The sequence below is a fragment of the Alligator sinensis genome, unplaced genomic scaffold (genome assembly GCF_000455745.1).
Source record: "Alligator sinensis unplaced genomic scaffold, ASM45574v1 scaffold1159_1, whole genome shotgun sequence".
Taxonomy (NCBI): Eukaryota; Metazoa; Chordata; order Crocodylia; family Alligatoridae; genus Alligator; species Alligator sinensis.
In genome coordinates, this window is record NW_005842942.1 from 94,311 (window position 1) to 118,847 (window position 24,537).

General features: G+C 41.9%; 1 protein-coding gene across 3 annotated transcripts in view; it reads right to left on the minus strand.

Annotated features, from left to right (window-relative positions):
- Positions 1 to 545: 545 nt before the first annotated feature.
- CAPN7 (calpain 7) overlaps positions 546 to 24,537 on the minus strand; it is a 46,931-nt gene continuing 22,939 nt past the window's right edge. For 2 of the 3 annotated variants that reach the window (XM_025192541.1, XM_025192542.1), the window contains 13 exons: positions 23,661 to 23,754; positions 20,942 to 21,088; positions 18,987 to 19,093; positions 17,279 to 17,399; positions 16,898 to 17,042; positions 13,662 to 13,761; positions 10,345 to 10,480; positions 9,721 to 9,823; positions 7,515 to 7,660; positions 5,659 to 5,721; positions 3,651 to 3,781; positions 1,136 to 1,228; positions 546 to 1,052 (listed from right to left, as the gene is read on the minus strand). In XM_025192541.1, coding sequence (XP_025048326.1) covers positions 908 to 1,052; positions 1,136 to 1,228; positions 3,651 to 3,781; positions 5,659 to 5,721; positions 7,515 to 7,660; positions 9,721 to 9,823; positions 10,345 to 10,480; positions 13,662 to 13,761; positions 16,898 to 17,042; positions 17,279 to 17,399; positions 18,987 to 19,093; positions 20,942 to 21,088; positions 23,661 to 23,754 — 1,531 coding nt within the window. In that variant the 3' untranslated portion in view covers positions 546 to 907. The remainder of the gene's footprint in view (positions 1,053 to 1,135; positions 1,229 to 3,650; positions 3,782 to 5,658; positions 5,722 to 7,514; positions 7,661 to 9,720; positions 9,824 to 10,344; positions 10,481 to 13,661; positions 13,762 to 16,897; positions 17,043 to 17,278; positions 17,400 to 18,986; positions 19,094 to 20,941; positions 21,089 to 23,660; positions 23,755 to 24,537) is intronic. The other variant, XM_006036281.3, reaches the window with a different exon arrangement.

Consider the following 24,537-nt stretch of genomic DNA (forward strand, 5'->3'; position numbering starts at 1 on the left):
GGAACTAGTAGTGTTATACTGCTTATAGATTAGGCCAAAAAAAATCTTCCCACAGTTTTAAATACTAGGCTGGAATAAAGGTCTTACAGTGCTGAAGAGGAAAAAGAAAATGTTCTTAGGGATGTGCCATCTTAATGTCATACATACTTAGGAATAAGAAGCTGATGAGTACAAAAGTGCCTGGAAGTGCAGTGAAGTGCTCTCTTAGATAGCAAAGGCTAGAATTCTCCCTATTTGCTTCCTCCAAATGAAGGCGTAGCCTGCTGGTGGCAGGCTACTATGAATTCAGTGTACACACTGATGCTCAAAAGCAGCAAATTCAGGTGCATTTTACCTGAGTGCAATTGATTTTCTTCCCTAAATACTTCTGAGCACTAGGCATGCAGGACAACAGCACTAATGCCTTTGAGTTATTCTTCTGAGGCTGAATAAGCATAGTACACAGGAACCCTTCCTTTTCCCTTAGTAAACCATTAAGAATTATGTCATAAGAAATAATATACCCTGTGTTTGGGAAGAAGAGGAAAGACTTCAATACTTGATTCTTCTCTCTCCACTACTTCATTAAGTTTCAATTTAAAACAAAAATGCAATAAACTAAGGTCTGCTGATTCATTTTCATACACAATCAAAAGCTCTATTTTCAACCATATTCACACATTCAATATACCTTCAGTCAAAATCTGAAGCATTTTTTCTTTGATGCCAGCACTACAAAAAGCCGTAAGTAAACTTCCTGTTTGCAGTTAAATAAAGCAGACTGCCCTGTGCCTTTGGCTAGGGCTTCTTCAGGTAGACTGCAGTTCCCTTTTATGCAAAGTATGTATAGGTTCTTCCTGTGTTCTCTGGATGTGGCATAGCTGTAAAATCTTGACTGTTTCCCTAGACAGCAGTGTAATGTGCCGTGTCACTGGAGCTGTGATACCTTAAGAGGGGAAATGCTATTAAAGTCCAAGAAGAAAGGACCTTCTTGTTGAGGCAGAAAGGTGCTTGGAACGATATTATAAACCCCAGGAGGTACATTTTCCACTTCTAAGTAGCAAAAGCCGCACCTATAATGAAAGAAAGTCCAAGTTTAATCGCATGTGCTTGTTGAAAGGAAAGAATACTGCATTTAAATCAAGTGAGGTATTACCTGTAGTCGCCACTGTTCTTTTTCTGAAAGCTAGAGGGACCAGGATCTCCTACTGTAGAGACTGTGATAAGTTCAAACCCAACGCTGTATTGTCTACAAATAAAGTGAGAGACCATATATATCATTGCCAACTCAAAGAAAGGGGACACTAATACTGTTAGGTTGAGGAGTCGTGCATCAAATAAGCTGTGACCCGATTAGAAAACACCTGTAAACTAGATCACAACAATTTCTGCTAGTCAGTCCCACTAATATCACCAATAACTTTTTCAGAGGCTTACCAAGACATGAATTTAGCTGCAAAAATGTGTGACAAGATTTCAATCCCAGCACCATAATGTGTGGGAGCTGCCTACTAGACAGTACAAGTTCAGAAGCGTGAGTGGTAAAGCCTGTGGTTACCTACCTCAGTACCTGTGCTGAATGGCAGAGACAGAAGTCCAAATTTACCTGACCAGTAAGGTCTCTCAAGTTATGTCAGGGTAACTGAGGACAACTTGGCTTCGCAAAGCATAAGGGGGGTGACATGTACCACAGCCCTGTGACTTACTTGGAATCAAGTCCTCCCCAAATCAGGAAGTGTTCAATGTATTGCTTCTGCAGCAACTGCTAAGTAACCTGGTCTTTTCCATAAAACAATCTCCACAATTCCTAATGTCTGGACAGCAGCAAGATTTGTTCACAGTGCTCCCAGGGGGCAAGTGCTTCCACTTAACATGGCTTCTCACAGCTTTGTGAAAAGGAACATATAGCTGTTGGCCTGCTGCTCAGTAACCCTCTACCCTCAGCCAGGAACTTTACTGAGGAAGTGTAAAAGTGATCTATGCAGGGGGTTTGCTGCTCATTACTGAGCAAATTCTCTCCCACCGACTGGGAACAAACTTTCAGATAAGCTGTGACTTAAAACAGAGGCCTTTTTATATGCCATTTCAGCTCCAGTCTTTAGAGCCTTAGTGGTTACATTTTAACTTAATTATATTTTACCTTAATTCCGACTTCAATCCTACAACCTATTCTATGAGCCCTTAAGGACTGTTAAGCAGCACCACTTGTGTAAAACAGCTGCCCCAGTTCACCCCAGTGATGGCTATATTTCCACTATAGACTTATTTGAATATTGCCTGTACTCTGGGAATGTTCGGGATGAAAGATGGTCTGTAGCTGGCACTGATACATCTGCCTCTATAGCTCAGTGGTTCTCAAACTTTTTAGACTCAAGGCTCCCCATACCTTCCTGGTCTCACAGCACCCCTCAGAAAATGCCAACTTTTAGCTTCCACACTTTTTTTTACTATGCAAAAATAGTAAGAGTCATTCTTCTGTTGCAAAGAACTCAAAAGGAGGCTAGACAATCACCCAGCTGGGGTTGTTTGACCCCAGCATCCTTTCCTACCCATGGCAGGGGGTTGGACTTGATGATCTGCTTAGGTCCCTTCCGACCCTACCAACTATGAAACAAAGACCACAACAGGGCTTAGAAAGTTTTTGTCTCTATGGATTTCTACTTGAAATCTCTTGCTCTTTTTTTGTGAAGCAGGTATAGGTATTTGCACCCTTAACAATGAGACCCTGGCTGGGAATCACTGGTCTAGCCCAATTGAGAGCACAGCTGCACTCAGGCAGGTGCAGCTGTGTAATGGTAAGAGCATTGCACTATCCATACGCAAGCAGCAGGGTGGCTCATATGCTGCTACAGTTTCAGAGACCAGGGATAAGGCAAGCTGGCTCCACTTCACAGGTGAAGGAGACACGGTTCTAGGAGGGGAGGAGGGCTCCTTGCATTTTTCCTGCTGTTCACGACCCAATAGGGGTCTGACTTTGATATAATGAACTATAGAAAAAAGGGTTTCTACTTATTCTTTCCACCTATCAGAGAGGATCTTCTGATATTGAAACCAAGATGCCTACTTAACCTGTTAAAGTGAACCTGAAACATTTCCATCAGAAATAATCCCCTCCTTTTCTTGATCTTTTTTCCAAGCAGCTTCCCATCTCCCCAGAGGACATGTAACAAAGCTCTCTGTTAGGCCAGGTCCTATTCCATCTACTAAGTATCTGAGGGCACATACAGCTGTACTGCTAAGCAAAGAATATTCATCTAAGCCATTAGGATGCAGCTGTTAGGTCTGCCTGACTCTACAGCAATAAAACTGTAACGAAATCACAGCAACCTTAACCTTGCTCATTCAGGGTCAAAATAGGGTTTAGTTAAAACTTGTATCAGTACTGGGTCACACAGATCTAACAGGTGACATACTCTAAAGTGGCAGCTCCTGCTTCCCCTCCTGTTTTAAAAAGGAGCTAAAAAGTGTATTTGTCCATATGTTTAGGGGTATGTAGGCATTTAAGTGCAACTCTATTCCACCCTGCTCCAGTACTCACAAGTTTTCTGTAGCATTCACAGGATCATACTTAGAGACTATTTCTGTACAGTGAATCCTACTTTGACTTTTTAAATGTGATCCTTTGTTTATTTAGATCAAAGTCTTGTGACCCTTATTTATTTTTCACAAACCTTGGTCCTCTTAGTTCAATTAGTAATGGCCCAGTCTTCTCCAGCTGGAACTGATAAATGGGGTTGTTTTTATAGGAATCTCTGAAATTCCCACATCCTCCAGCACTATGACCTTTCCACTGCCCATTAACCTATAGCAAACAAAACACAAAGCCATAGTATAATTAGACAGTTTTGGGTTTGTTTGTTTTGGGGGGGGAGGGGCGGAGTAAAAATATTAGCAAAAATGAGGTCCTGGATTTCCCTCTTTGGTGTGAAAAGCTGCTTCTCTACTGATCTCAGTTTCTCTTGATTTACTCCAACATGGGTCAGAATTTTTTCTGTAGTATTCAGAGGAGCACATTTAGAGACTATTTCTGTGTAGAGGCTCCCACTGACTTTTTAATGTGACCCTCTGCTAATTTAGATCAAAGCTAAGGGACCCTTATTTGTATTAATAATTCAGTGACCATCTTTTCCCTTCGATTGTATTATGGAGCTAATACTAGATAATTTGCTGTCTGGATCTTCAGTTTGATATTTGATAAAGGAGGAGCCACAGTTTAGCCCATTAATCATACTACAGTACTTACTGTGGTGGAATGCAGAGAATAAAACAATACCATCTTAGTATTTTTGCCTTTTAAAAAGGCCTCCTCCCTTCCACCCTCAAACATAATATTAAATGTCATCTTGTATTCACAATAACCAAGGATCAGCAATCCAGGCACACCATGCACACACCCCCAGGGCACAGGGGAAATGGGAGAAAGGGAGGATGGAGTGGAGTATGAAGATGCTACTGCATTTCAAGAGGACAAACACCAGCAGTAGAAGTGTTGCTCAGATCTCAAGGAAAACAGAGCATCTGTTGGAGCATTCCTCCCGCTGGTCATTAAGAGAGAGGTTATCCTCTCAAGATTTGCCAAATCACTCTCACCAGCTTAGTGCTGAGACTCGACTGTTTAAAACTAGTTATAAGCAGCTGCTTTTTCTTGCAATTACAGCATTTTGTTAATTGAAAATTAAATACATGACAAATTTTTAAAAAATGCATCTTTGCTTCATACTAATTGGAGAATATTGATCTCCTATAGTTGCTAAAGAAAGACATTCCTATCACATATGTTAGCAGGAATCTTAACTTATCAATGGATAGTATCTAGTGAACCCTAAGGATGTCTGTTAGGTCAGGTTTAGAGCTGATTTAACCAAATGAAGCACTGATTTAAGTCTAAGAGATGGTTAGGCCTAAGCTATTAAAAACATTCCACAATATAGAAACAGTAGAATGAAGAGCTTCTAAGTTCTTCAGACTGTCATCTAGTTAGGAGTCATTATCTATCATTTAATGTTAAATGTGGGCTGTTAATCCTAAATACCAGATAGGAAAAGAATCTGAGCTTACATGGCATGGTTTGTTTTTTTTTGGATCTCGAGTATCTAGATAATATTTGGTTCTTAATGCTGTGTAATAGCAAAGTCTACCTCCATAAAGCTAGCAGTCCTTTATTACTGGTACTGTTGGTCTCCAGAGATGAGGAATAAAGGAACTCCCTCTTGCTGGGCTCTTATAAGCTAGTTCTGTCACAAAACAGTTCTGATCACTGCAGGGCATTTAAAACAGAGCATCACAATAAGTGGCATAAAGGATTTTTCATTGTAGCTGTAACAGTAAAATGCCATAATGCAGATGCAGCTTATAGTGGCAAAAGGAGTAGTCTCATTTGGGAAAAAGCACCTCCCCAGATGACATAAGCTACACCAACAAAGGACTTTTTGCAGATGTGGTTGTCTGGTAGTGGGGAAACTTGTAGTGCAGTCCTGGTTTAACTGAAGTATAGGATGCACAATACATTCCTGTTAAATCTAGGTGAAATTAGTGGTTGTCAAAAGAATTCTTGCAGGAAGAATACAAACATTTATGAAAAGCACAAGCAGAAGTGTCCTTTCCCAGTATCTAGAATTTGGCAGGACCACAGACTATTACTCAATGAAATATACAGGGAAAAAAAATCTATTTTCTTACCCTTTTGGAGGTGGTGTAGGGTGTAGGGATCTTGGAAAAGGTGAACTTGCATACTGAATACACCTACATAGTAAAAAGAAGAATTCAGTCATGTGAATCACCTACGCACTTGTATGAAATTATGACCTAAAGGCACTGCAAGAGGATATAAGTATGTTTCAGCTTTGGAGATCTGAATTTCCCTTCCATCTCCAATCAGGTAAAAACTGGCTAAGTGACACTATTGGTGTTATAGAGGTGGTATTATAGAAAGTCACAGGCATCTATATCCACAGGAATCCTTCCAAAGTGTCTACGTGTCTCACCCCTTCCAACCATCAGCTCAATGACTCCGTTGCAACTAGCTCAGAAGCCCCACAATTAATCAGAGCCAGTGCTGACCTCATACCCTGAGGTTAACTGTGGCAAACATTTCAATTCAGAAGGGGGGGGGGGAAGGAGAGAAAACAGTACCCTACAGCATGTAGCTGTATATACGCAGGAAAGACACAGCCAAGGTGTGCAGTTAGTGCATGCACATAGGTAACATTCTTTGTAAAGGGCTAGAGAACCAATTATGGCTCAAGCCATAGGCCGAGTATCCTTTTATTAAGCCCATGTCCCTTCCACAAGATGGTAAACATGGTGCTTTTGAGATGTTTCCTGGCAGCCACTACCCATTCTAGCAGTCCCTGCTCCTCTAATGCTACTTCTGTCTTGTTTTGCCATGCTCCGACTAGCTACTCAAGTGTGGTCAGCATGCAAAGTTACACACCAAGCAGTGCAAGTAAAATACAGACAGGAAAGGGCTGGTCCCAGTGAGAAGAACCAATGCTTAAGAGTCCAGAAAGGGGCACTGAGAACAGCAGTTAACACTCCTTGAAGAGTTTTAACATTCAGAATTGCTGTCCATGTCATCACCTTTGCACTGGGTTGGTAAAGGGGCTCCAACCATGATTCTCTACAGCCTCCCTTTTCTCCTCCCAGCATGTCTTTTGGTGGGGAACAAGGTTAGTATTTAAACAGGAAGCAGTTCTGTTCACTCTAAAACATGCCCTATTTATACAGTACTTTTAAATGTTTCTCGTTTTTAACTATTTGTGAGCAGTCATGGGATATTAAAAGAATAAAGGGACCAGCAAAAGAAACTAAACTAGAACAGTGGGTTTTCATTTCAGCAGTGCTTCTCAAACTAGTCTGCACTTAAGCACGAAACCTAGGGCTGGATTGGGACAAATGCGACTGAAATGCAACCAATTCTATGGAATGATTTTAGTGTCAGTGTAGGGGCAGTTTGTATGAGCTGTGTTTTACTACTTTCAGTAGCAAAGGAAACATTTAACGCATTGGCATGGCATCTGTCAGTTAGAGAATGACCTTTAATTTTCACCGTGAACAAAGAGTTGGAGAAGCAGCGAGAAAATATTTTAAGCCATTTCAATTAAAATCCAAGGCGGGTGAAAGCTGGGTCATGTTTTGGCCTTTACTTATAAGAAATAAAAATACTTTTACCTTTTCAACCTAGTCCCTAGTGGATACTACTTCAGAAAATCCCATAAAACTGTGATACAGGAAGGCCATGGACTGAAATATTATGCAACTAAACTCAGTGACATTATGTTGTCCTACAGAAACAGAACCAGAAAGCCCTTACCTACATAATGTCTGCGTTCTTCCAGTGCTTCAAGTCTATCATTCACACCTTCCCCAAAATAAATACATTTATCCAAAAATACTTGCTATAAAACAGCTTCAAATAATTATTTCAAGGAACAGATATTTTACAAAGCCCTGCCAGTCATGCAGTCTCCCCCATATGTTTTTACAGTGAATGTAAATTTATTATAATATGTTTGCATGCTGTCTTTAATACATACCCTGAGAGTATAGTGGATTGTGTTCTGTTTCTCATACTGTGACACCACCAAGGTAAATGTGTGGGATCCTGGAGAGGTCAGCTTTATCTTTGTTAGATAGTGGGGGCTGTTTATCCGAATCCCATCAATATATGGAGATGGGTCAGCTGGGGGTGGAAAAAGTCCATATTACCACATCACCAAAAACCCCCAGGGTTGTTGACAATCATCAGCCATTTTGCACCAGTGTACTTTCTGCTGAGCAGTTAGATTACCGACACCAAACAGACAACAACCAGACTACACTACAATTATCCAGGCACACTATTTTAAACACAACAGCATCTTTAGCTTTCTTTTGAATGTGTTTTGGAGTCTTTTCAGTGAAAGCCTAATTAGCTTTCAGGAAACTGGGCACAATATTGTACCTTCTTGGTGAATCAAGAATGACTTTTCCCAGGGTGTGCTGAGAAATACAACTTCAATCCTGCATCAAGGGTCCAATCCAAGTTCCAATGAATTCAAAGGGAGTCATCAGGTACGACACCTCTATTTTAATGGGCTCCTATAGAGATTTTATGTAGGCCCATTAAAAAAAAATATTTAAGGAGAAAGTCCTTCCTAAGAGAATTCTCTTACAGACATGCCCTTTAGGGCGTGGCAAAGGCAGTCCAGGAATCCATGTCTAGGATGTAGGCTTTAAAAAGAACCAAAAACAAACCTATTATGGATGCTTCTAAAAATGAAGTTTTACAACATTGTTTTCTCCTTTTTGTATTGTTCCCCCTCAAATAATGCATTCGCTTTTAGCACAGACTGACAGCTCTACAGTTATGGACGGGATTCCAGTGACTACCTGTATAAGAGATCCATCTGAATGACTGCATCACTATGCAATTTATTTAACATACACTGACATACACTGACAGCGCTTAAGAACATGTCAGGAAAGCTCAGACTCTTATTGGCACCTTGGTTTTTCTTCAGGCTTATTTCTGCTCCACTAAAATCTAGAGGATCTAGCTGCTGGCTTTAAGTAGGCATAGGAGAAGGCTTTATTTTTTTTTTCATGGACTAGGTCTCTCTTAAATGCCTGGAGGTGGGTGGGGGTGTAGAGGAGGGAGGGTAACAAACTGAAGCTTAGGCTTGGGAAATCCTGGTCTCTGTGCCAAACATTTAAATTGCATTGCCCTGGTTTCATCTGAACAGATGTGGAAAAAATAATATTGCAGCTCTACAAATCTGTTGCAATACTTTAAGACAATCTGCATCTGTGAGAGGGGTTAAAAGAAGCAAAAAATAAATTAGGACATAGGATAAAACAAGACCTAGGCAGATATTATGTTCAAGTTAAAAGATCTACCTGTGGGTAGAAACCCCTTGTAGAAGATCTTTCAGGCACAGATGAAATAATCCCTCTACTGTACCAAGACTGACTTTACCCACTTGGGAGGTCACTTTTTAGTCAAAAGGTCACATAAGTGCTACTGCTAATACTAGTCGTCAGAGACACGACTGATGTACCAAGAAAGAACAAAATACTTATAATGAAACTCTCTCTTTGGAAATACAGATGACGATCTGCCTAGATCCCAAAGGACCTTCACTGCAGAAACAGCCTGGAATCTAAAGCAGCTTCTTGGCATGGTTCACTGAACATGATGGGATCTGCCCTTTCTGACAGTTGCCACAAAACAAAAACCTCTCAATGGGCCAGTGTAATTGGCAAGAGCAATCTACACATGAGAACATGACTGACAATTAAAGCCCCAGATTCAGAAGGGGATTTAGGCAGCTTAATGCTTTTTGGCCAGAATTTGAACCTTTCCCCTCCTGTGTGGGTCCTATGTAAAATGCTTAGCAAAGCCCTTCTATAAATGAGTGCGTGCCCGTCTCCTCCTGTGCCTGGTTCCAATGACAGTGCAGTATTACCATAAAAATCAAGCACGGTTAACTCCTGATGGGGAGTTTTGGACACTGAAAGGAAGAAAGGCTCTTCTTAAGCTCAGCAGCTTCTGGGAACAGGGCAAGTCTTCTGAAAATCAGAATGGTCAGCAAGTCTGAGCTATTCTAGGAAAAGACAAAACAATGGCACAGACATCCATCCCAGAGACTTTGCATGTTGGTCAAAAGCAAAGTCACTATGTCAAAATTGGAAACCCCTCCCCCTCCCACGAATGACTCTGAACATGATTTCTTTTCCATCTTAATTAAATCGCAAGCATACTTTTCTTGGCAGCTGTTGTACCCATACCTGGGTAGTAAACTTTTTTCCCATCAGTTTTGTACACCACCAGGGTGATGAACTCTCGGTTGTGAGCGAAGTCATCCTATAAAGAGATGATTATGGTGAGTTGCACACTGATCCAGACTGCTATGAAGGCACTGAAAAAACGAAAATTTGCATTACTGCATTTGTTTTAGCACATGGCTTGATCTGGGATTTGTATCCACCAAGGTGCTTAAGGTAGCACCAAGACTGCTCCCACTAAAGACTAAAAAAGTTTCAGTTAACTTCACTGAGAACCCATCAGTCCGCTAGAGTCTAACATGTCGACCAAAAGTTTTTGAACTGTGAATAAAACTAGACAAACAGCATATATTTTAACACAATATTACTCATATCCTATATCTGGACCAAACGAGAGAGTTACACTATATACATTTATGTATTCAATGCAGATAAGTCACTTTTTTAGTTCTCTACACTTGAAGAAAACACAAAAGTAACATTTATTACAATGCAGAGAAGTAGACAGCCTTGTATCCAGCTCTATGCACATGCTCAATTACAACAAACAATACAGGAAAGAAACCCCAGTATTGGTTTAGTCAGAATAGATCTTAATACCTTGTCTGTAATGTGTCTGCTAAGCAGGATCCAGACTGCAGCTCCACCTTGTGGACACTGTACCTCCAGTTTGTATTGCGGATTATTAGCCAGGCTGTAGGCATCTTTCACTGGACCTTGCTTTGCATCCCAAGTGCTAATAAATACCAATAATTTGATTAATAAAGATGCTAATTCATATTTCTAAACCTACCTGCAAATCCTATAAGATAAACTGAGCAAACTGCAATGGATAATTGCTGTAGTTGTGGTACTAGCTGCAAAAGTAGGGCTATGTAATAAATGCCTTCCCTGGTTGGTATTTGATGCAGCAAAGCCATCAGTAAAGCTATATCAGGAAGAGAGCAGTGGTTTGGCTTAGCAGATAAGAGCACAGACAACACAAAGGACAAGATAAAACCCACTTTTGGACACACACAGAAGGTGGCAAATAATTGCCACGTAGGATGTCAGTACTGACATTCAGAAGGGAACCTGTGTCTTCTAGAGCAGCGGTTTTCATCTTTTTTTTTTTCCATTTGTGGACCCCTACAACATTCTGAATGGAGGTGTGGATCCCTTTGAATTTTAAGTGTGGGTATTCACGTGCTTTTGATTGATCAGTCATCTTTTGCGGACCCCTCAGAGTCTGCATACCCTCAGAGGTCCATGGACTACAGGCTTAAAACCACTGTTCCAGAATCTGTAACCCAGCTATTATACAATAGCTAGTTTGGGGGAAAAAAATGGTCACTTCACTTTTTTATTCAGAACATTTCATAAAACATTCACTAGTTGTTCCAACTAGTTGCAGCAGCCTGGATCATCGTTTCAAACCATCATGCTTTGCTTAAAAGAGGATGTTACAGGTGGAAGAAAAACAGAAAGAACTGAAACTCCTTTAAACAGCCTAACAAACAGAAGAGACAGAGACATAGGCCTTTGTTGTCTATGATGGTTTCTTTAATTCTTATTCAAAACTGTTAATGTTGCATTAATTAGCAGGTCCCAATTATTCCTGTTACATATTTGTTTGTAAGCAGCCATGTGCATGATGTATTTTCCAAGGAGGCAAGAAGCAGTCTCTGACAACCTAGGTTCAGACGGGGGCTCTGGGAAACCAGAAACAATTTTTGTCTTTTCTTTCCCCACTTAATATACACATTAATTGGTCTTCCTGTAGGCAGTGTGGCAGAACTGGACTATTTCAAGCTGGTTTAAAGTTGGAGAAGGCAGCAACTTTTGCAGATGAGTTCCTGAAGCCTAGTGTGTGTACAAAGGAAGGGAGTGAAGAGTCTCTGGTAAGCTGGCAGACAGGCAAACAAGGGTGGTGAACTCTCACTGACTGGCAACATGGGGAAGATGACACAAGGCAAGACCAGCTCAGAGAAATAGGAAAAAAGTTACAGTTTTCAGGAGGGAGACAAGAAGCCTGAATGTGACAAGACCATGCCAGGGAGCCAGCAAAGGGATTTAAAAGGAATGCATCGGCATCTTCCCAGGGGAGTGGGGAGCACTTTGCTGAAAAGTTGTTCACCTAGGTCCTGGTGTCTCCCTTGACATATTTGTAGGCGGCTATCAAGTCACCTCTCAGCCTTCTTTTGCTCAGGCTGAACAAATCCAGATCCCAAAGTCTCTCCTCATAGGGCCTGTCCCCCAGATCCTTGATCATGCGAGTGGCTCTTCTCTGCACCTTTTTGAGCTTGTCTACATCCTTCTTGAAATGTGGTGCCTAGAATTGGACCCAGTACTCCAGCTGTGGCCTCACCAACGCTGAATAGAGGGGGAAAAGCACCTTTTTGGATCTGTTGGCAACACATCTGCTGATGCACGCCAGACTTCTATTTGTTCTGTTCGCGACTTCATCACACTGGTGGCTCATATTCATCTTCTGGTCGATTGTCACTCCTCAGTCTCTTTCAGATGCAGTGCCAGCCAGTGGACCACCACCCATCGTATAGATATGGTGAGGGTTCTTCCTACCCAAATGAAGGACCCGGCATTCGTCTCTGTTGAACCTTACATGGTTTTGTTCAGTCCATAGAACCAGCCTGCCAAGGTCTTCCTGAATCCTTGACCTGTCCTCCGATGTACGCTTACCCCACAGCTTGGTATCATCCGCAAACTTAATTGCAATTTTTACTCCCTCATCCAGGTCATTAATAAAGATGTTAAAGAGAACGGGCCTGAGCACTGACCCCTGGGGTACACCACCAGAGATGGCCTTTCAGGATGAGGCCACCCCATCAATTACAACTCATTGGGATCAGCCGCTGAGCCACTTCCCAACCCACCTCAGTGTAGCCTGGTCTAGGCCAGAACTCTCCAATTTAACTGAGATGATTTAATGGGAAACAGTATCAAAGACCTTGCTGAAATCTAGGTAGATGACGTCCACCTCCTGTCCCATGTCCAGGTGTTAGTCATAAAGGGACACCTGGTTTGTTAGGCATGACCTCCCCTCTACAAAGCCATGCTGGTTGCTTTTCAGTACCCTACCAGATGCGAGCTTGTGGTTGATGGCCTCCTTGACAGTTTTTTCAAAGACCTTCCCCAGGACCGAAGTCAGACTGACCGGTCTATAGTTGGCAGGGTCATCCCTCTTTTCCTTCTTAAAGATGGGAATCACGTTCGCCTTTTTCCAGTAGTGGGGGACAAACTCCTGAGTTCCACGTCTCCTCGAACAACCTCGCCAGAGGCACAGCTATGAGCTTGGCAAGCTCTTTCAGCACTCTTGGGTGAAGGTCGCTGGACCAGGAGACTTGAAAACATCCAAATGATCTAACAGTGTCATCACCTGTTTTGGACTGATTTTATGAGGACTGCTGTCATTGCTGTATTCCCTGCGCCCCTGACTTGGTGACCAGTTCCCACCTGATTTCAGGAAAACTGATGTGACATAATTATTAAGGAGCGCTGCCTTTTCACAAGGGTCAACTGTGGGCTTCCCTGCCGTGTTCAGTAGGGGTGCCACAGTAGAGCTTGATTTTTTCTTGCTCCCTATGTCCCTATAGGTAAAAATTCTACTATTCATGTGCCCTCACAAGGGTTATGATTAACCCTGCAACATCTCTAAACAGAGTACCTCCTCTGAGGTCAGAGGAGGGGCACAGGATTTTCAAACATAATCCAGACTATAGCTGTTAAATGGGGTCATTCTGCCTTTCCGTTCAGAACCTGACTATATCTAATGCTCACATCCCAGGGACTGAGAGGAGTACAGAAAGGAGGGAAGCATCACATCAACATTATTGTTTTAAGCATCAGTGTAACATGCACTAAAAACCAAACTCATTCAAATGTTGGGAGTTTAACATCAAAAGTTTCTGTGGACCAACCTGTGAATACATGTGGATTCTTTAAAAAGACTTGGGTTCCAACTCAAATAAATAACATCATAATACTGGCAGAGATCCTCCCAGGCAATCCAGAATATCCCTATAAAGAAAACATTTTTCACTGTTTGTTTTAAAATAATACCTTGGTTTTATTCATCTTGCATGACCCTCATTCCAAAGACTGTGGGATCTGTATAAAACCTAAATTCCTTGCAAGTCTTAATATAGATGTTTTCCCTCTTGTCAAAGTAACCTCCAGAAGAGGCTTGAATGGTAAACTGGAGCAGTACTAAGACCTAGCCACATGGTTACTGTATGTGCCTATCAGCAAGGCTGCTGGTTTTCCTTGGCCATTAAGATATTGTCCATTCTGGAGCACTGAGCTGAAGCATGAGAATCCCCATCACCTCTGAAGAAATGAGTATATTAATGACTTCTGAGCTGCCCTCCGCTATTGGTTTCCCTCTGTTTGACCATTCCAGTTCCCCATTTTCTACCTATTCAACCAAAAGTCCATTAGAACTAGAAATCCAGGACATGTCACTCATGTGCTGCTGGGCTAGTTTGTGTAAACTGCAGCAGAAGTCCTGGGATTTGGCTGCTGGAAACAGAGGCAGAGGCTGCTGCCACCCACAGTGCCTGGCCCAGCTCCTCCTAAGCAGAGACTGGAAGGTGGGTGGGGGCAGGCTGGGCTGGGCACTGCTCCTCAGGTCTGGGGTGGGGTAAGCCAGGGCTAGGGAACCTGCACAGGGAGCCAAGATGGCCGCTGTTGAGGCCTGGGCTATACGTGGTGAGGGAGGAGGGACTACTCCCTGCCGGGTCCAGCTTCTGCCCATCCCTGGCCTCTGTGTTGTCCCAGTCTGCCCTCAGGGCTCCTAGGAGCCATGGGGTCAGGGTGTGTGCATGCGTATGCAGTGGCGCCCCCTGTCTCAGATTCCCTTACTCTGTCCCAGATTTCCTTAACCATAATCTGGTCGCCCTAATTAGAAGGGACTGCCACTTATCCAGAACACAATTCCCCCCCACCCAATAGGAAAGTCCATCAGCATGGCAATATTTGAAACCTCTCCCTGACATTCTATTCACTCAACATCCATTTGGCTTCTCTTTAGTACACCGGCATTTGCTTTATTATAATATTCATGCGCAATTAGTAGGTTCTCCCACATCACCCAACTGCATCCATCGTTGACAGAAATAGAAACAAAATGACCTTAAATTCTCTATATGCTAACAGTACCCACACAAGATCCTAATACTGAAGAAGATGACTATGCACATTTGCTGGTGAGACTGGTTAGATACAAATCCAATCAGAAAAAAATTACGCCCTTTAAATTAACTCAGCTTCAGAGCCTACAGATTTAAGCTGATGGACTGTCAGGCAATAATTCACCAGTAACTGATCAATTTGCTATGTTTCCTGAAAAATCAAAGCCAGACAGCCAGAATAGTGGTATTCTGCAAAAAAGTCAATGCTTTTTCTACCTGGCTCATTATACCATATACCAGCTATATATACTTGGTACCATGGTATTCAGAGCCGGTGTGTCTACCTTTTTGCTAAAAAAGACATGATAGACAAAGCTGAACAGAAGGGGATGCAAATGAGGATACAGAAGAAAAGCTGTATTGTTTCTAAAGCTGAACAGTGACTGGGACATTCAGGTACTGGCAACAATTCTGCTCCATCACAAGCAAGACCCCTGCTGATTTCCCAGGCACAAAACACACTATCTCCCTACGGAAGGTGTGCTCCAAGACAGCACCTGGCATTGCTCAAAACTATTTGTCTAGGGAATTACGTAGTACTACTATTGGCATGTCAAAGAAAAATCCTGACCACTTCTAGTTCTCCAGGCAGCAACAGCCTGCAACCAAGGATTTGTTAAAGCATAGCATAAAGGAGAAAATACTGAAAGCAAACTTGCAAGCCTCAAACCTCTTCATGGAAAGGAAATGAAAACCTGTTGCTTATATGTCATATATGGATACCTAACCATGAATACTAGGGAAAAATCTGATTAAGTACATAAGACCCATCTGTGTACTAGTGAACAATATTTCCTCTCAATATGTATTAAATGCTAAGGCCAGCAAATATACAAGGTTAGTGTAGCAGGGCACTAGGGTGCCTGCTACTAGAAGTGCTGGGATAACCCTTCAGGTGCCAGTTGCTGAGGCAACCAAAGGGAGCTAATGGCTTACACCTGCCTAGCCAGCTGAAGAAAGGGGCAGGGCCTGGCCCCTATATAAAGCACAGGCAGGAGGCCAGAGGCAAGGCCCCCAACCAGCAGCTAAGGAGGAAGGAGCTCCTTGCCAGAAGGGAGGAAAAACCTGAAGGCCAGAGCAGCATTGGTCACCGCGGTAGGAGAGAAAACCCAGCAGGCCTGAGCATTGTTATAGCCAGGTGGCTTATGTTTACATTATAGCGAAGAGGCTTGTGTTTAGGATGTTGTTAGTATTTGCTATTGATTACACCGGTGGTTTGGGTGAGGCTATAAGGGGATGGAGGAGGCCTCATAGGGGACTCACGGTAGGGTGAGGACCCCAGCCCGTGAGAGGGCCGCATTGCAGAGAAGGGCCCTGTAAGAGATGGGGCCATGGAGGGCCCAAGCACCAGAGCGGTGTAGGCCCAGACAGTGTTATACACGCATAGCCCACAAGGCTTGGGGACACAGAACACCCGAAGCAGGAGAACTGTAGCCAAGCAAAAGAAAGGTAGCCTCCCTATAAAGAACTCATATACAATCAAAGTTGTGGCGGGTGAGAATAGGAGGGTGCAAGTCCGAAGCTTGGCACAATAAAGGAGGTGACAGGAGAGAGCACAGCGACCCTGACATCGCTCCTGCCACAGTTAAAAACAGAGCAAAAGCTATCATTGACTAGATTTCAGGTAGGCTGCACAGAGTGATTAGTTAATTCTGTAGTGGGCTAAAATAATCAAATACTTCCATCCCTTTGTCATTTAGATGGTTTAGTATCTCATTTCCTTCTTTCGCTATAGTTTCTCTCTCTCCCCTTGCTATGTGAACAGCCAAGAAAAAAAACCAACAAGGAAATGCAAAAAAACTCACCACACCCTCCAAGCTCTCAACTGCCTAAAACAAACACTGGAAAAAATTCTGTAGTCTCTTGCAGTCATAACTTATTTTAATATTCTAACCAGCACTAGCTAAGAAACAAACAGAATTTTGTGGAATTTGAGATGACAGCATCCCTGTAAGTCACATTACCATTGTCAATCTTCTGAGCTGTCCTGGGATCAAAGTTTAGGTATTTTTGTAGGTCAGGTGTCCAATTTTTCATATCATTTTCACTGTATCTTCCTTTCCAACGTAAGTGACTCCAGGGATTTTTCAGCTGGAGGAATCGATGTCCCTAAAAGAACAGTTTTTTTAAAGTCACCTGCTTTATCTTACTGGGACATTCTTCTTACGCAAGAGATTGGCTAAAGACTTAAGAAATAGAATGTCATTAGTTTTTGTCCCACTAAAGTTTTGAATGAGATAAAAATCAAGCATCCTGTCTCAGCAAAATCCCACTGTCTCACTGGACAGTTATGCTTAGAACCATCCAAAAGGCAGCCTATTAAACAAAATCGTCTTACTAGATACCTTATATTCTCTTATATCCAAAACAGCATATGCATGGGTTGGAACTAAACCCCACTTCTCCCCTTCCTCTTCAGACATTACTCCTGTTGCTGTTGTGATAAGAACATCTCCTTTATGAAATCTGGCCAAAAGAGAGAGAGACTGCTGAATTTAGTTGCATTTAGCACATGTAAAATGAATATAGTAACATTACACTTATTGTAAACTAAACTCTGCTTCTATCTTTTCTGTTACCAAGACACTGCTTTACAGATGCAGGATACAAGTACTCTTGTCTGAGGTAGGTGCTATTGAAAAAACCCAAGAAAAGAAAGTCCAAGTGACACTTCTTTAGTATTTAAAAAGTGCAGGATGCAGAACAAAAAGACAACTTTGTTTCTCAGTGTTCGAGAAGCCTCATACTGATTATGCTGTTCTTTAAAGATATTCTTCATGACATAAATCCTCTCTATTTTTGAGATATACAGAGAATGTCAAACAGCCAAACTAAAGTAGCAATTTTGAGGGCAGAAGTTTAAAAAACTGGAGGTGAAAGGTATGTTGGCAAGAGGTACGTTTCCCACATTCCCATGATGGCCATCTGCACACTCGCATGGTTTTTGCCTGTCAGTGTAAATATGGCCTCCAACACTTTAAGAAGGTGGGATGCAATCCAGGGATATGACTGCAGCACAGGTTGGGGTACCCATGCTATCTTTAATCTACCTAGCATGTGTAACAAGTGAGAAAATGTGATGACATGGTTAGCACAGTTTAGCAACTCAAGTATCCTGTACAGCTCATGCTGAAACATGTGCTGATGTGTCTTCACTGTTGCTACCCGTGCTACTGATCTATACCTACACTTGATACAACCACACTTTCAGACTGCATCAACAGTTGCTGGAAACGGAAGGAGATCACAAATCCTCTGAAGAAAGGAGTGGCAAAATGCACTGACAAAAAAAAAAAAAAGGAAGTGTATACAAATCTTGCTGGTCTGATCTTTAGCCAAGCTAAGATCGCTTTTCTAGTACACTGATAATACAGAACAGAAACTGGTCAGAAAAATCACACAAGTCTGGGGGTACTAGAAGGAATGTACAGTTGAAAACTATACCCAAGATGCCATTATCATGAAAGAAAGATATACCAGATTTGAAGACTAGCATCATGGTCCCAAGAGGAGCATAGCACCCCCTAGCCCTCACAGATCTACTAATCTCCCATTATCAAGAACTTCTGTGGCATCATTACAGACAGTTTCCTACATTTCTTTCCATTATGAAGTCAGCTCCATGCATGAAGTTGGAAAACCCTGCTTCTCCTTATATTATTTCCAGTACCTAGCTTGGGGGAAGATACTGGCTTCCATTCCCCTCGACTTCAAATCTGTGCCCATCCGTTCCCCACAACAAATCAGAAGCTGCTAACAGAAGAGAAGTGCTAATTTTTACAGTTCTACTAACAGCAGGAAACCTTGATCTACATCTAACAGAAAATCCTCCTTATCACATAAAATTCTACTGCCAAAGTCACTGCTGACTATTCCTCTAGTGAATTCCACAGGGAAGGGGAGAGAGGGACTCTAAGGCGGCATGTGCTAAGTGACCATGATGCCAAGGACACAGACCATTGTGATTTTAGACACTTTTTTTTTTTTTTTTTTAATCAAGAACATACATTCCCAGTTACAGACTCCTATCATTGAAAAGAGCAAAATGCCTACCTCTGATAAAGCATTCTGAAAGTACCATCTTTATTGAAAGCTTGGTTGTCTGAATGCATAGCAATTCTTTCAGGTATCCAACCTGTCAGTGCATGGAGATCAATATTCTGAAATGAAAACACATTTGCTCAGCATATTATAAAGAACTGTTATCATTTTATAAAGAACCTTTCTGTACAAACAGAACCGTTTTGCAGCCTGAATACATCTTATTTTCTTCAAATGAATTAGGCCAACGGCTCCCACAGCATCTTCCTAAAAGAGAAGATACTACAGTATCTTCCTAAAAAAATGTCAGGAAATGAATTAATGGAGCATTATGTTCCATTAATACAGTTTGGAAATTCTTATGTGAAGTGCATCTTATACAAGAAAGTTTATCATCTCAAAATGGGTGACTTGATAATCAAGTATTATCCACTGGCATATTTGGTTCACAGCTTTGTCTCTGAATGCATGTTCCCAAAATAAGCCGTTTAGCGCTTATGTGCATTTTAAATTATTTAGCTTTTGCTCTAACCAGTCCCCAAGATATGAGGTATAAATGGGAAGGAGGCCTGCAAAACAAAGCTATATTGATTTAATTAGCACTGACATTATTTGCAAACAAAAAGACTAAGCTGTTTTTTTGACTTTTCCCCAAAACAAGGTCTGGAAATACTTGGATACAATTCCCATCTTGTCTAAAGTCAATACTGGTAGACAGAACCCTGGAGAACAACAAATCAAATGGAGTTATGTGCTGCCTTTGATAATTATGATGTTTATTAAAACAAATCCTACAAGTCAAACTGCTTCCTCAAATAGCATCTTGAAGAATGACAGGAAAGGAGGACACACTTATGCTGTTCTCTCTCACTGAGAGCTTCTCTGTTCTCTGAACTACAATACAATGGTACCAACTTGAACAAACTTGCACTACCTTTATTCTTTACACAAGCCCAGATTTGAGACTGTCCTAATAATCAATAAGAGATTAAGAAAGTTGAGCAACTAGAACAGTCAGTGAATTCTGGTTTTTCAAGGTACCATCCAGTGTGAGAACCTTAGTATAAACTTAAAAATATGCTGTCAAAGGTTAACAGGCAGGAAGCATTTCTTCGCATAAATACAGACAGTTTACTCTGTTCTGCAAAACAGACCTCGTTCTCTTTGTAAGAATGTTCTGCATGTCAAATTAAGACACAGCATTATATAATGCGGTTATTAAAGAAAACTATATGAAGCGCAGGTTCCATGACCCTAAAAATTTGTGCTGTTTGATGGAATAATTTACAGACTCACATAGTTACTTTGCACCATATATTCAGTTACAGTAAATGCTTAGTGCATTGATTCCCTACCTGTGCAATCCACCTAATGTGTCTTATATGCAAAAATGACACTGGGCACATCTATACATGTGCTTTTATGTACATTAGCCTATTTTAATGCACATTAAAAGTGCCACAGAAACACCCATGTGCTTTTGCTAATGCACATTAAAATAGGCTAATGAACTTTTTTCTAATACCTAACAATGGAGGTACCAAACTTAATGTGTATTACCCAAAGCAAATTAAATTAATGTGTAAATGCGCCCACTGAGACCAAAAGGGACACTGCTATAAGGCAAAAGGTATGGCTTCATGGAAGATACTACACACAAGAACCTGAAGAATAAATGTGCACACTTTTCATAAACCTCAAATATTAATGAATAAGCTGTAACCAGGTGAGCAGTATCACAGAAATCCAGTTCACCCAGTTGGACAACACTATTTGCACTGGCTATAGCTAACTGCAAGCTTAAATATTTGCATGGTCTGCAACAAATTTTTTAGTGCACATAATCACAAAATGCAATTCTCAAAGTTCCTCACTATTACAAAGAAAACTATTTGCTAGGAGATGATCCACATGATTATACTTTTTTTTTTTTTTTAACCTCCTGTCAAAAATAACCGGATACTCACAGAATTTGATCCAGGAAAATCATATCCACCCATAACCTTCATGTAAGCTTTTTCTATCAGAGAAACCCACAATTCATTTTTGTTGTTAGAATAAGAGCAAAGAAGTTCTCCATTATGGTCTACAGGCAACTGATCATCAATTATAACCTAAGCAAAATAAAAAAAAAACAAACCAGAAATTATATTGCAGCTAATAATTCAAAAGTTTTAAGTTGCTCTTAAAACATAAGAACTCTTCATAAGAACATAAGAATTGCCATTTACTGGGTCAGATCATAAGTCCATCTGACCCAGTCTCCTCCGTGTCACAGTTGCAGAAAGGGAGAGCGAACTGCATCTGACCAAGGCTTTTTTTTTACACTGTTCCTCTCACTTGCAGCCCTCAGTATTTAAGGTCTAGGAAGTTCTAACTCGGAGGCTGTACTTCTAACTTCTATCATCATATCTGCTGTCAAACTGCTAGAAACCTGACCTTTGTTCCTCTGTTAAAACCAAACAATCAAGTCGTGAAACAGCAGTGTAGCATACTAGGGAGAGCACCTGACTGGCTCTCAGGAAGCCCTGATTCTACGAAGTGAACTTTGGAGTGCACCAGAAAAAATGATTAGTTTATTCAAAGGGAGGACCACCTCTGGGCTAAGGCTATAGTTTGAATGTTTAATAAATTTTATGATAGGGATGCAGAAAAATGGAAAACAATACTCACAGGAACAGACAGTCATCCTATAGTAGGTGACAATCTCACCTACTGCAGTCTCCTACTAGGGAACACTGTCTTGTGGTAGTTGGGAGTTTCATGGGCTTGTGCCTACATAATATCCTATAGGCCACATCCTTGGCCGAACAACATCTTTCATTCCTGCCCTCTGAGTGGCAGGAGGCTCATGTGGCTCAAGACTGTCACCTGACACATGGTACACTGCACCCATGACCTTCAACTCTCATTCTTAGCACTTTAAATTTTCTCCCTCTCTCACTGGAAAATCCAAATTAGTTTTGAACCACTAACATCTTATTTTAAACTAACTGAAACCTACAAAACATTTGCAATTAAATTTTTATTACAAAAGTATTTCTTTAAATGCAGGATTTGTAGTTATCCTATGACCAAATACTTTAACGGAATCAAAACCCTCGAAAAGGCTACATAAAGCTGTCCATGTGTAAACACAGGCTTAGGAATATAAATACATATTTTGTCAAAAGTCTGACCTTGTCACTTGTTTACAGTCATAGAATAAGAGGGCCCTAGTACACGAGGAAACTGCCCCCTTTAGTGGTTTAATTGCCCTTTTTAACGATTTCATTGCATAACAGTGTATGTGTTTGGTGGCACTTTACAATTTAAATGATTGTACGGAGCAAACTAAAATACATCCCATGCATTTTAGGTTGCTATGTAACAAACTACAGAGATATTCCTCACGTGTACAAGGGCTCTATCTGGAGAAGGCGGTGGGGAAGGGGCATGGGGAGCTGGAAGTCCGTGTGTGCTCAGGAAAGCTCAAACTTGGCAGACTTCCTGTGTCCCATGCACCGTCTCTGCCTCCTTCTCTGGCTGCCAGCATACCCAGCCACCCTCCTGGGGCAGCCAGATCGTTCCCAGGCAGTCTCAGGTGGCAGGGATGGTGCACAGGGTGCTGGAAGCCCTTCAAGGCCAAGCTTCCCTGAGCACGTCTGGGCTCCCAGCGTTCCGTGCACTGCTGAATCTGGTGGGTGCTGCCCGTGAGCTGGGGCTACGCCTGCACAGCTAGCACCCTGCCCGGGTGGTCCACCGCCAGAGAGGGAAACACCGGGCCCCACTGCAGCTCAGGGGCTGTGTGACCTGGTGGCAACTTGCAGAGGCAGGATCTGCCGAGGAAAAAGTGGTGAGGGGCTTGTTCTTTTTTTCCCCGCCCCCCCTCCCGGAGTCTAACTGCCAGCAGGTTGCGCAGTACCTGAGCTGCAGAGGACCCTGGTGCTTCCCTCTGTGGTGGAAGTGCCCCCCTGGGCAGCACCCACCTCCCAGCTGGGTGGTCCCAAGAGGTGCCGCAGCTCGCCCCCTGGCTGCAGATAGACCAGCAGGCTCCGGGGGGCAAAAAAGAAAAAAAATCTTGCCCCTTACCATTTTTTCCCCCCTGGGGCTTCACTCTAACTCTGACTTGTCTGCATATCTGTTTGAAATGCCTCAGGATCTACAACAACACACTTATGCTGTTTGTTCAGAGCACCCTGATTGGGTTGTTTCAGTAAGCATTGTGATTGGCTGCTGAGAAAATCACAGCCAGAATAAGCCTATTATTATTATTATTATTATTATAATAGATTAGACAGAATAATTGTTTCAATATGGGCAATTTTTACTCCAGTAGTAGTCTACTGGGTTCACAAATATCTCTGCCTCATCCAGATATTCATCTCTAAGTGCTATACACAATTAACATAGCACATTTTTATGGCCCATTTTTCCAGCATATGTAATCTATTCACAAGAGAATCCCAGTGCCTTCAATGCATCTAACTCAGAGTACAAGGTTGCACGATAGCATGACTGGACACCAGCAGTCTATCACACATTGTAAAACCAAAATAAATTTATCAAGGTAAAGTATGTTTTCCAGTACATGTATCCAAGATTCTTGCCAAGATATAAAAACCACAGCTCCACAGTGAAATGAGTGAACTTCCAAAGTCTCAAGTTTACATAACAATTATGCTGTTCTTTCTAAAAGCTATTTACCTTTCTAGGGACACCATTGATATGAAGCTTTACCATATACTTCCCACATGGGTTATATTCGGGTTCTCCTTTTTTATTCTGTGGGTAAATTATGCTATAAAGAAAGAAAAGGTATAAATTACTATATAGTTCCAAATCATCTACATGATGGCTGAAAGCATTACATTAATTTGATCTATGCCTGGGATGTACAGTTTATGCTATCATCTGAAATTACCAGAACTACTGTATAAAACTATATTTTAAAATAAATTTGAGATTTTTTTTCAAACAAGATATGTAAGCATTATACATGCATTATACTTGCTACAGTTACTCTCCATTTAATATAAATGGAAACAACTCAACCATCAAGTTGAGTTGATCACCTTCACCATCTGCCGAAAAGCTGGCAAGTCAGTCAGCAACACGCAAGTCCTTGACTTCAGGAAAGCCGACTTTGACAAGCTCAGGAGGCTTGTCAGTGAGGCCCTAAGGGACTGTGACCACAGGGAGAGGGGAGTTCAAGAAGAGTGGTTGCTCCTCAAGGGAGCGATCCTCAATGCACAAACTAAGTCTATTCCATCTCGGAGGAAAGGCAGCAAGAGGGCACAGCAGCCCCCCTGGCTCTCCAGGGACCTAGCAGGTCTCCTGAGGTTAAAAAGAAAGGCCTACAAAGGATGGGAGTCACCTCCAAGGAGGATTATTCTGCACTGGTCCAGTCCTGCAGGGAGCATACCAGGAAAGCCAAAGCTGCAACTGAACTCCAGCTAGCTTCGAGCATCAAGGACAATAAAAAGTCCTTTTTCAGATATGTGGGGAGCCGGAGGAAAAGCAGGGGCAACATTGGACCCCTTCTGAACCAGATGGGGCAACTGACAACTGACACCCAGGAAAA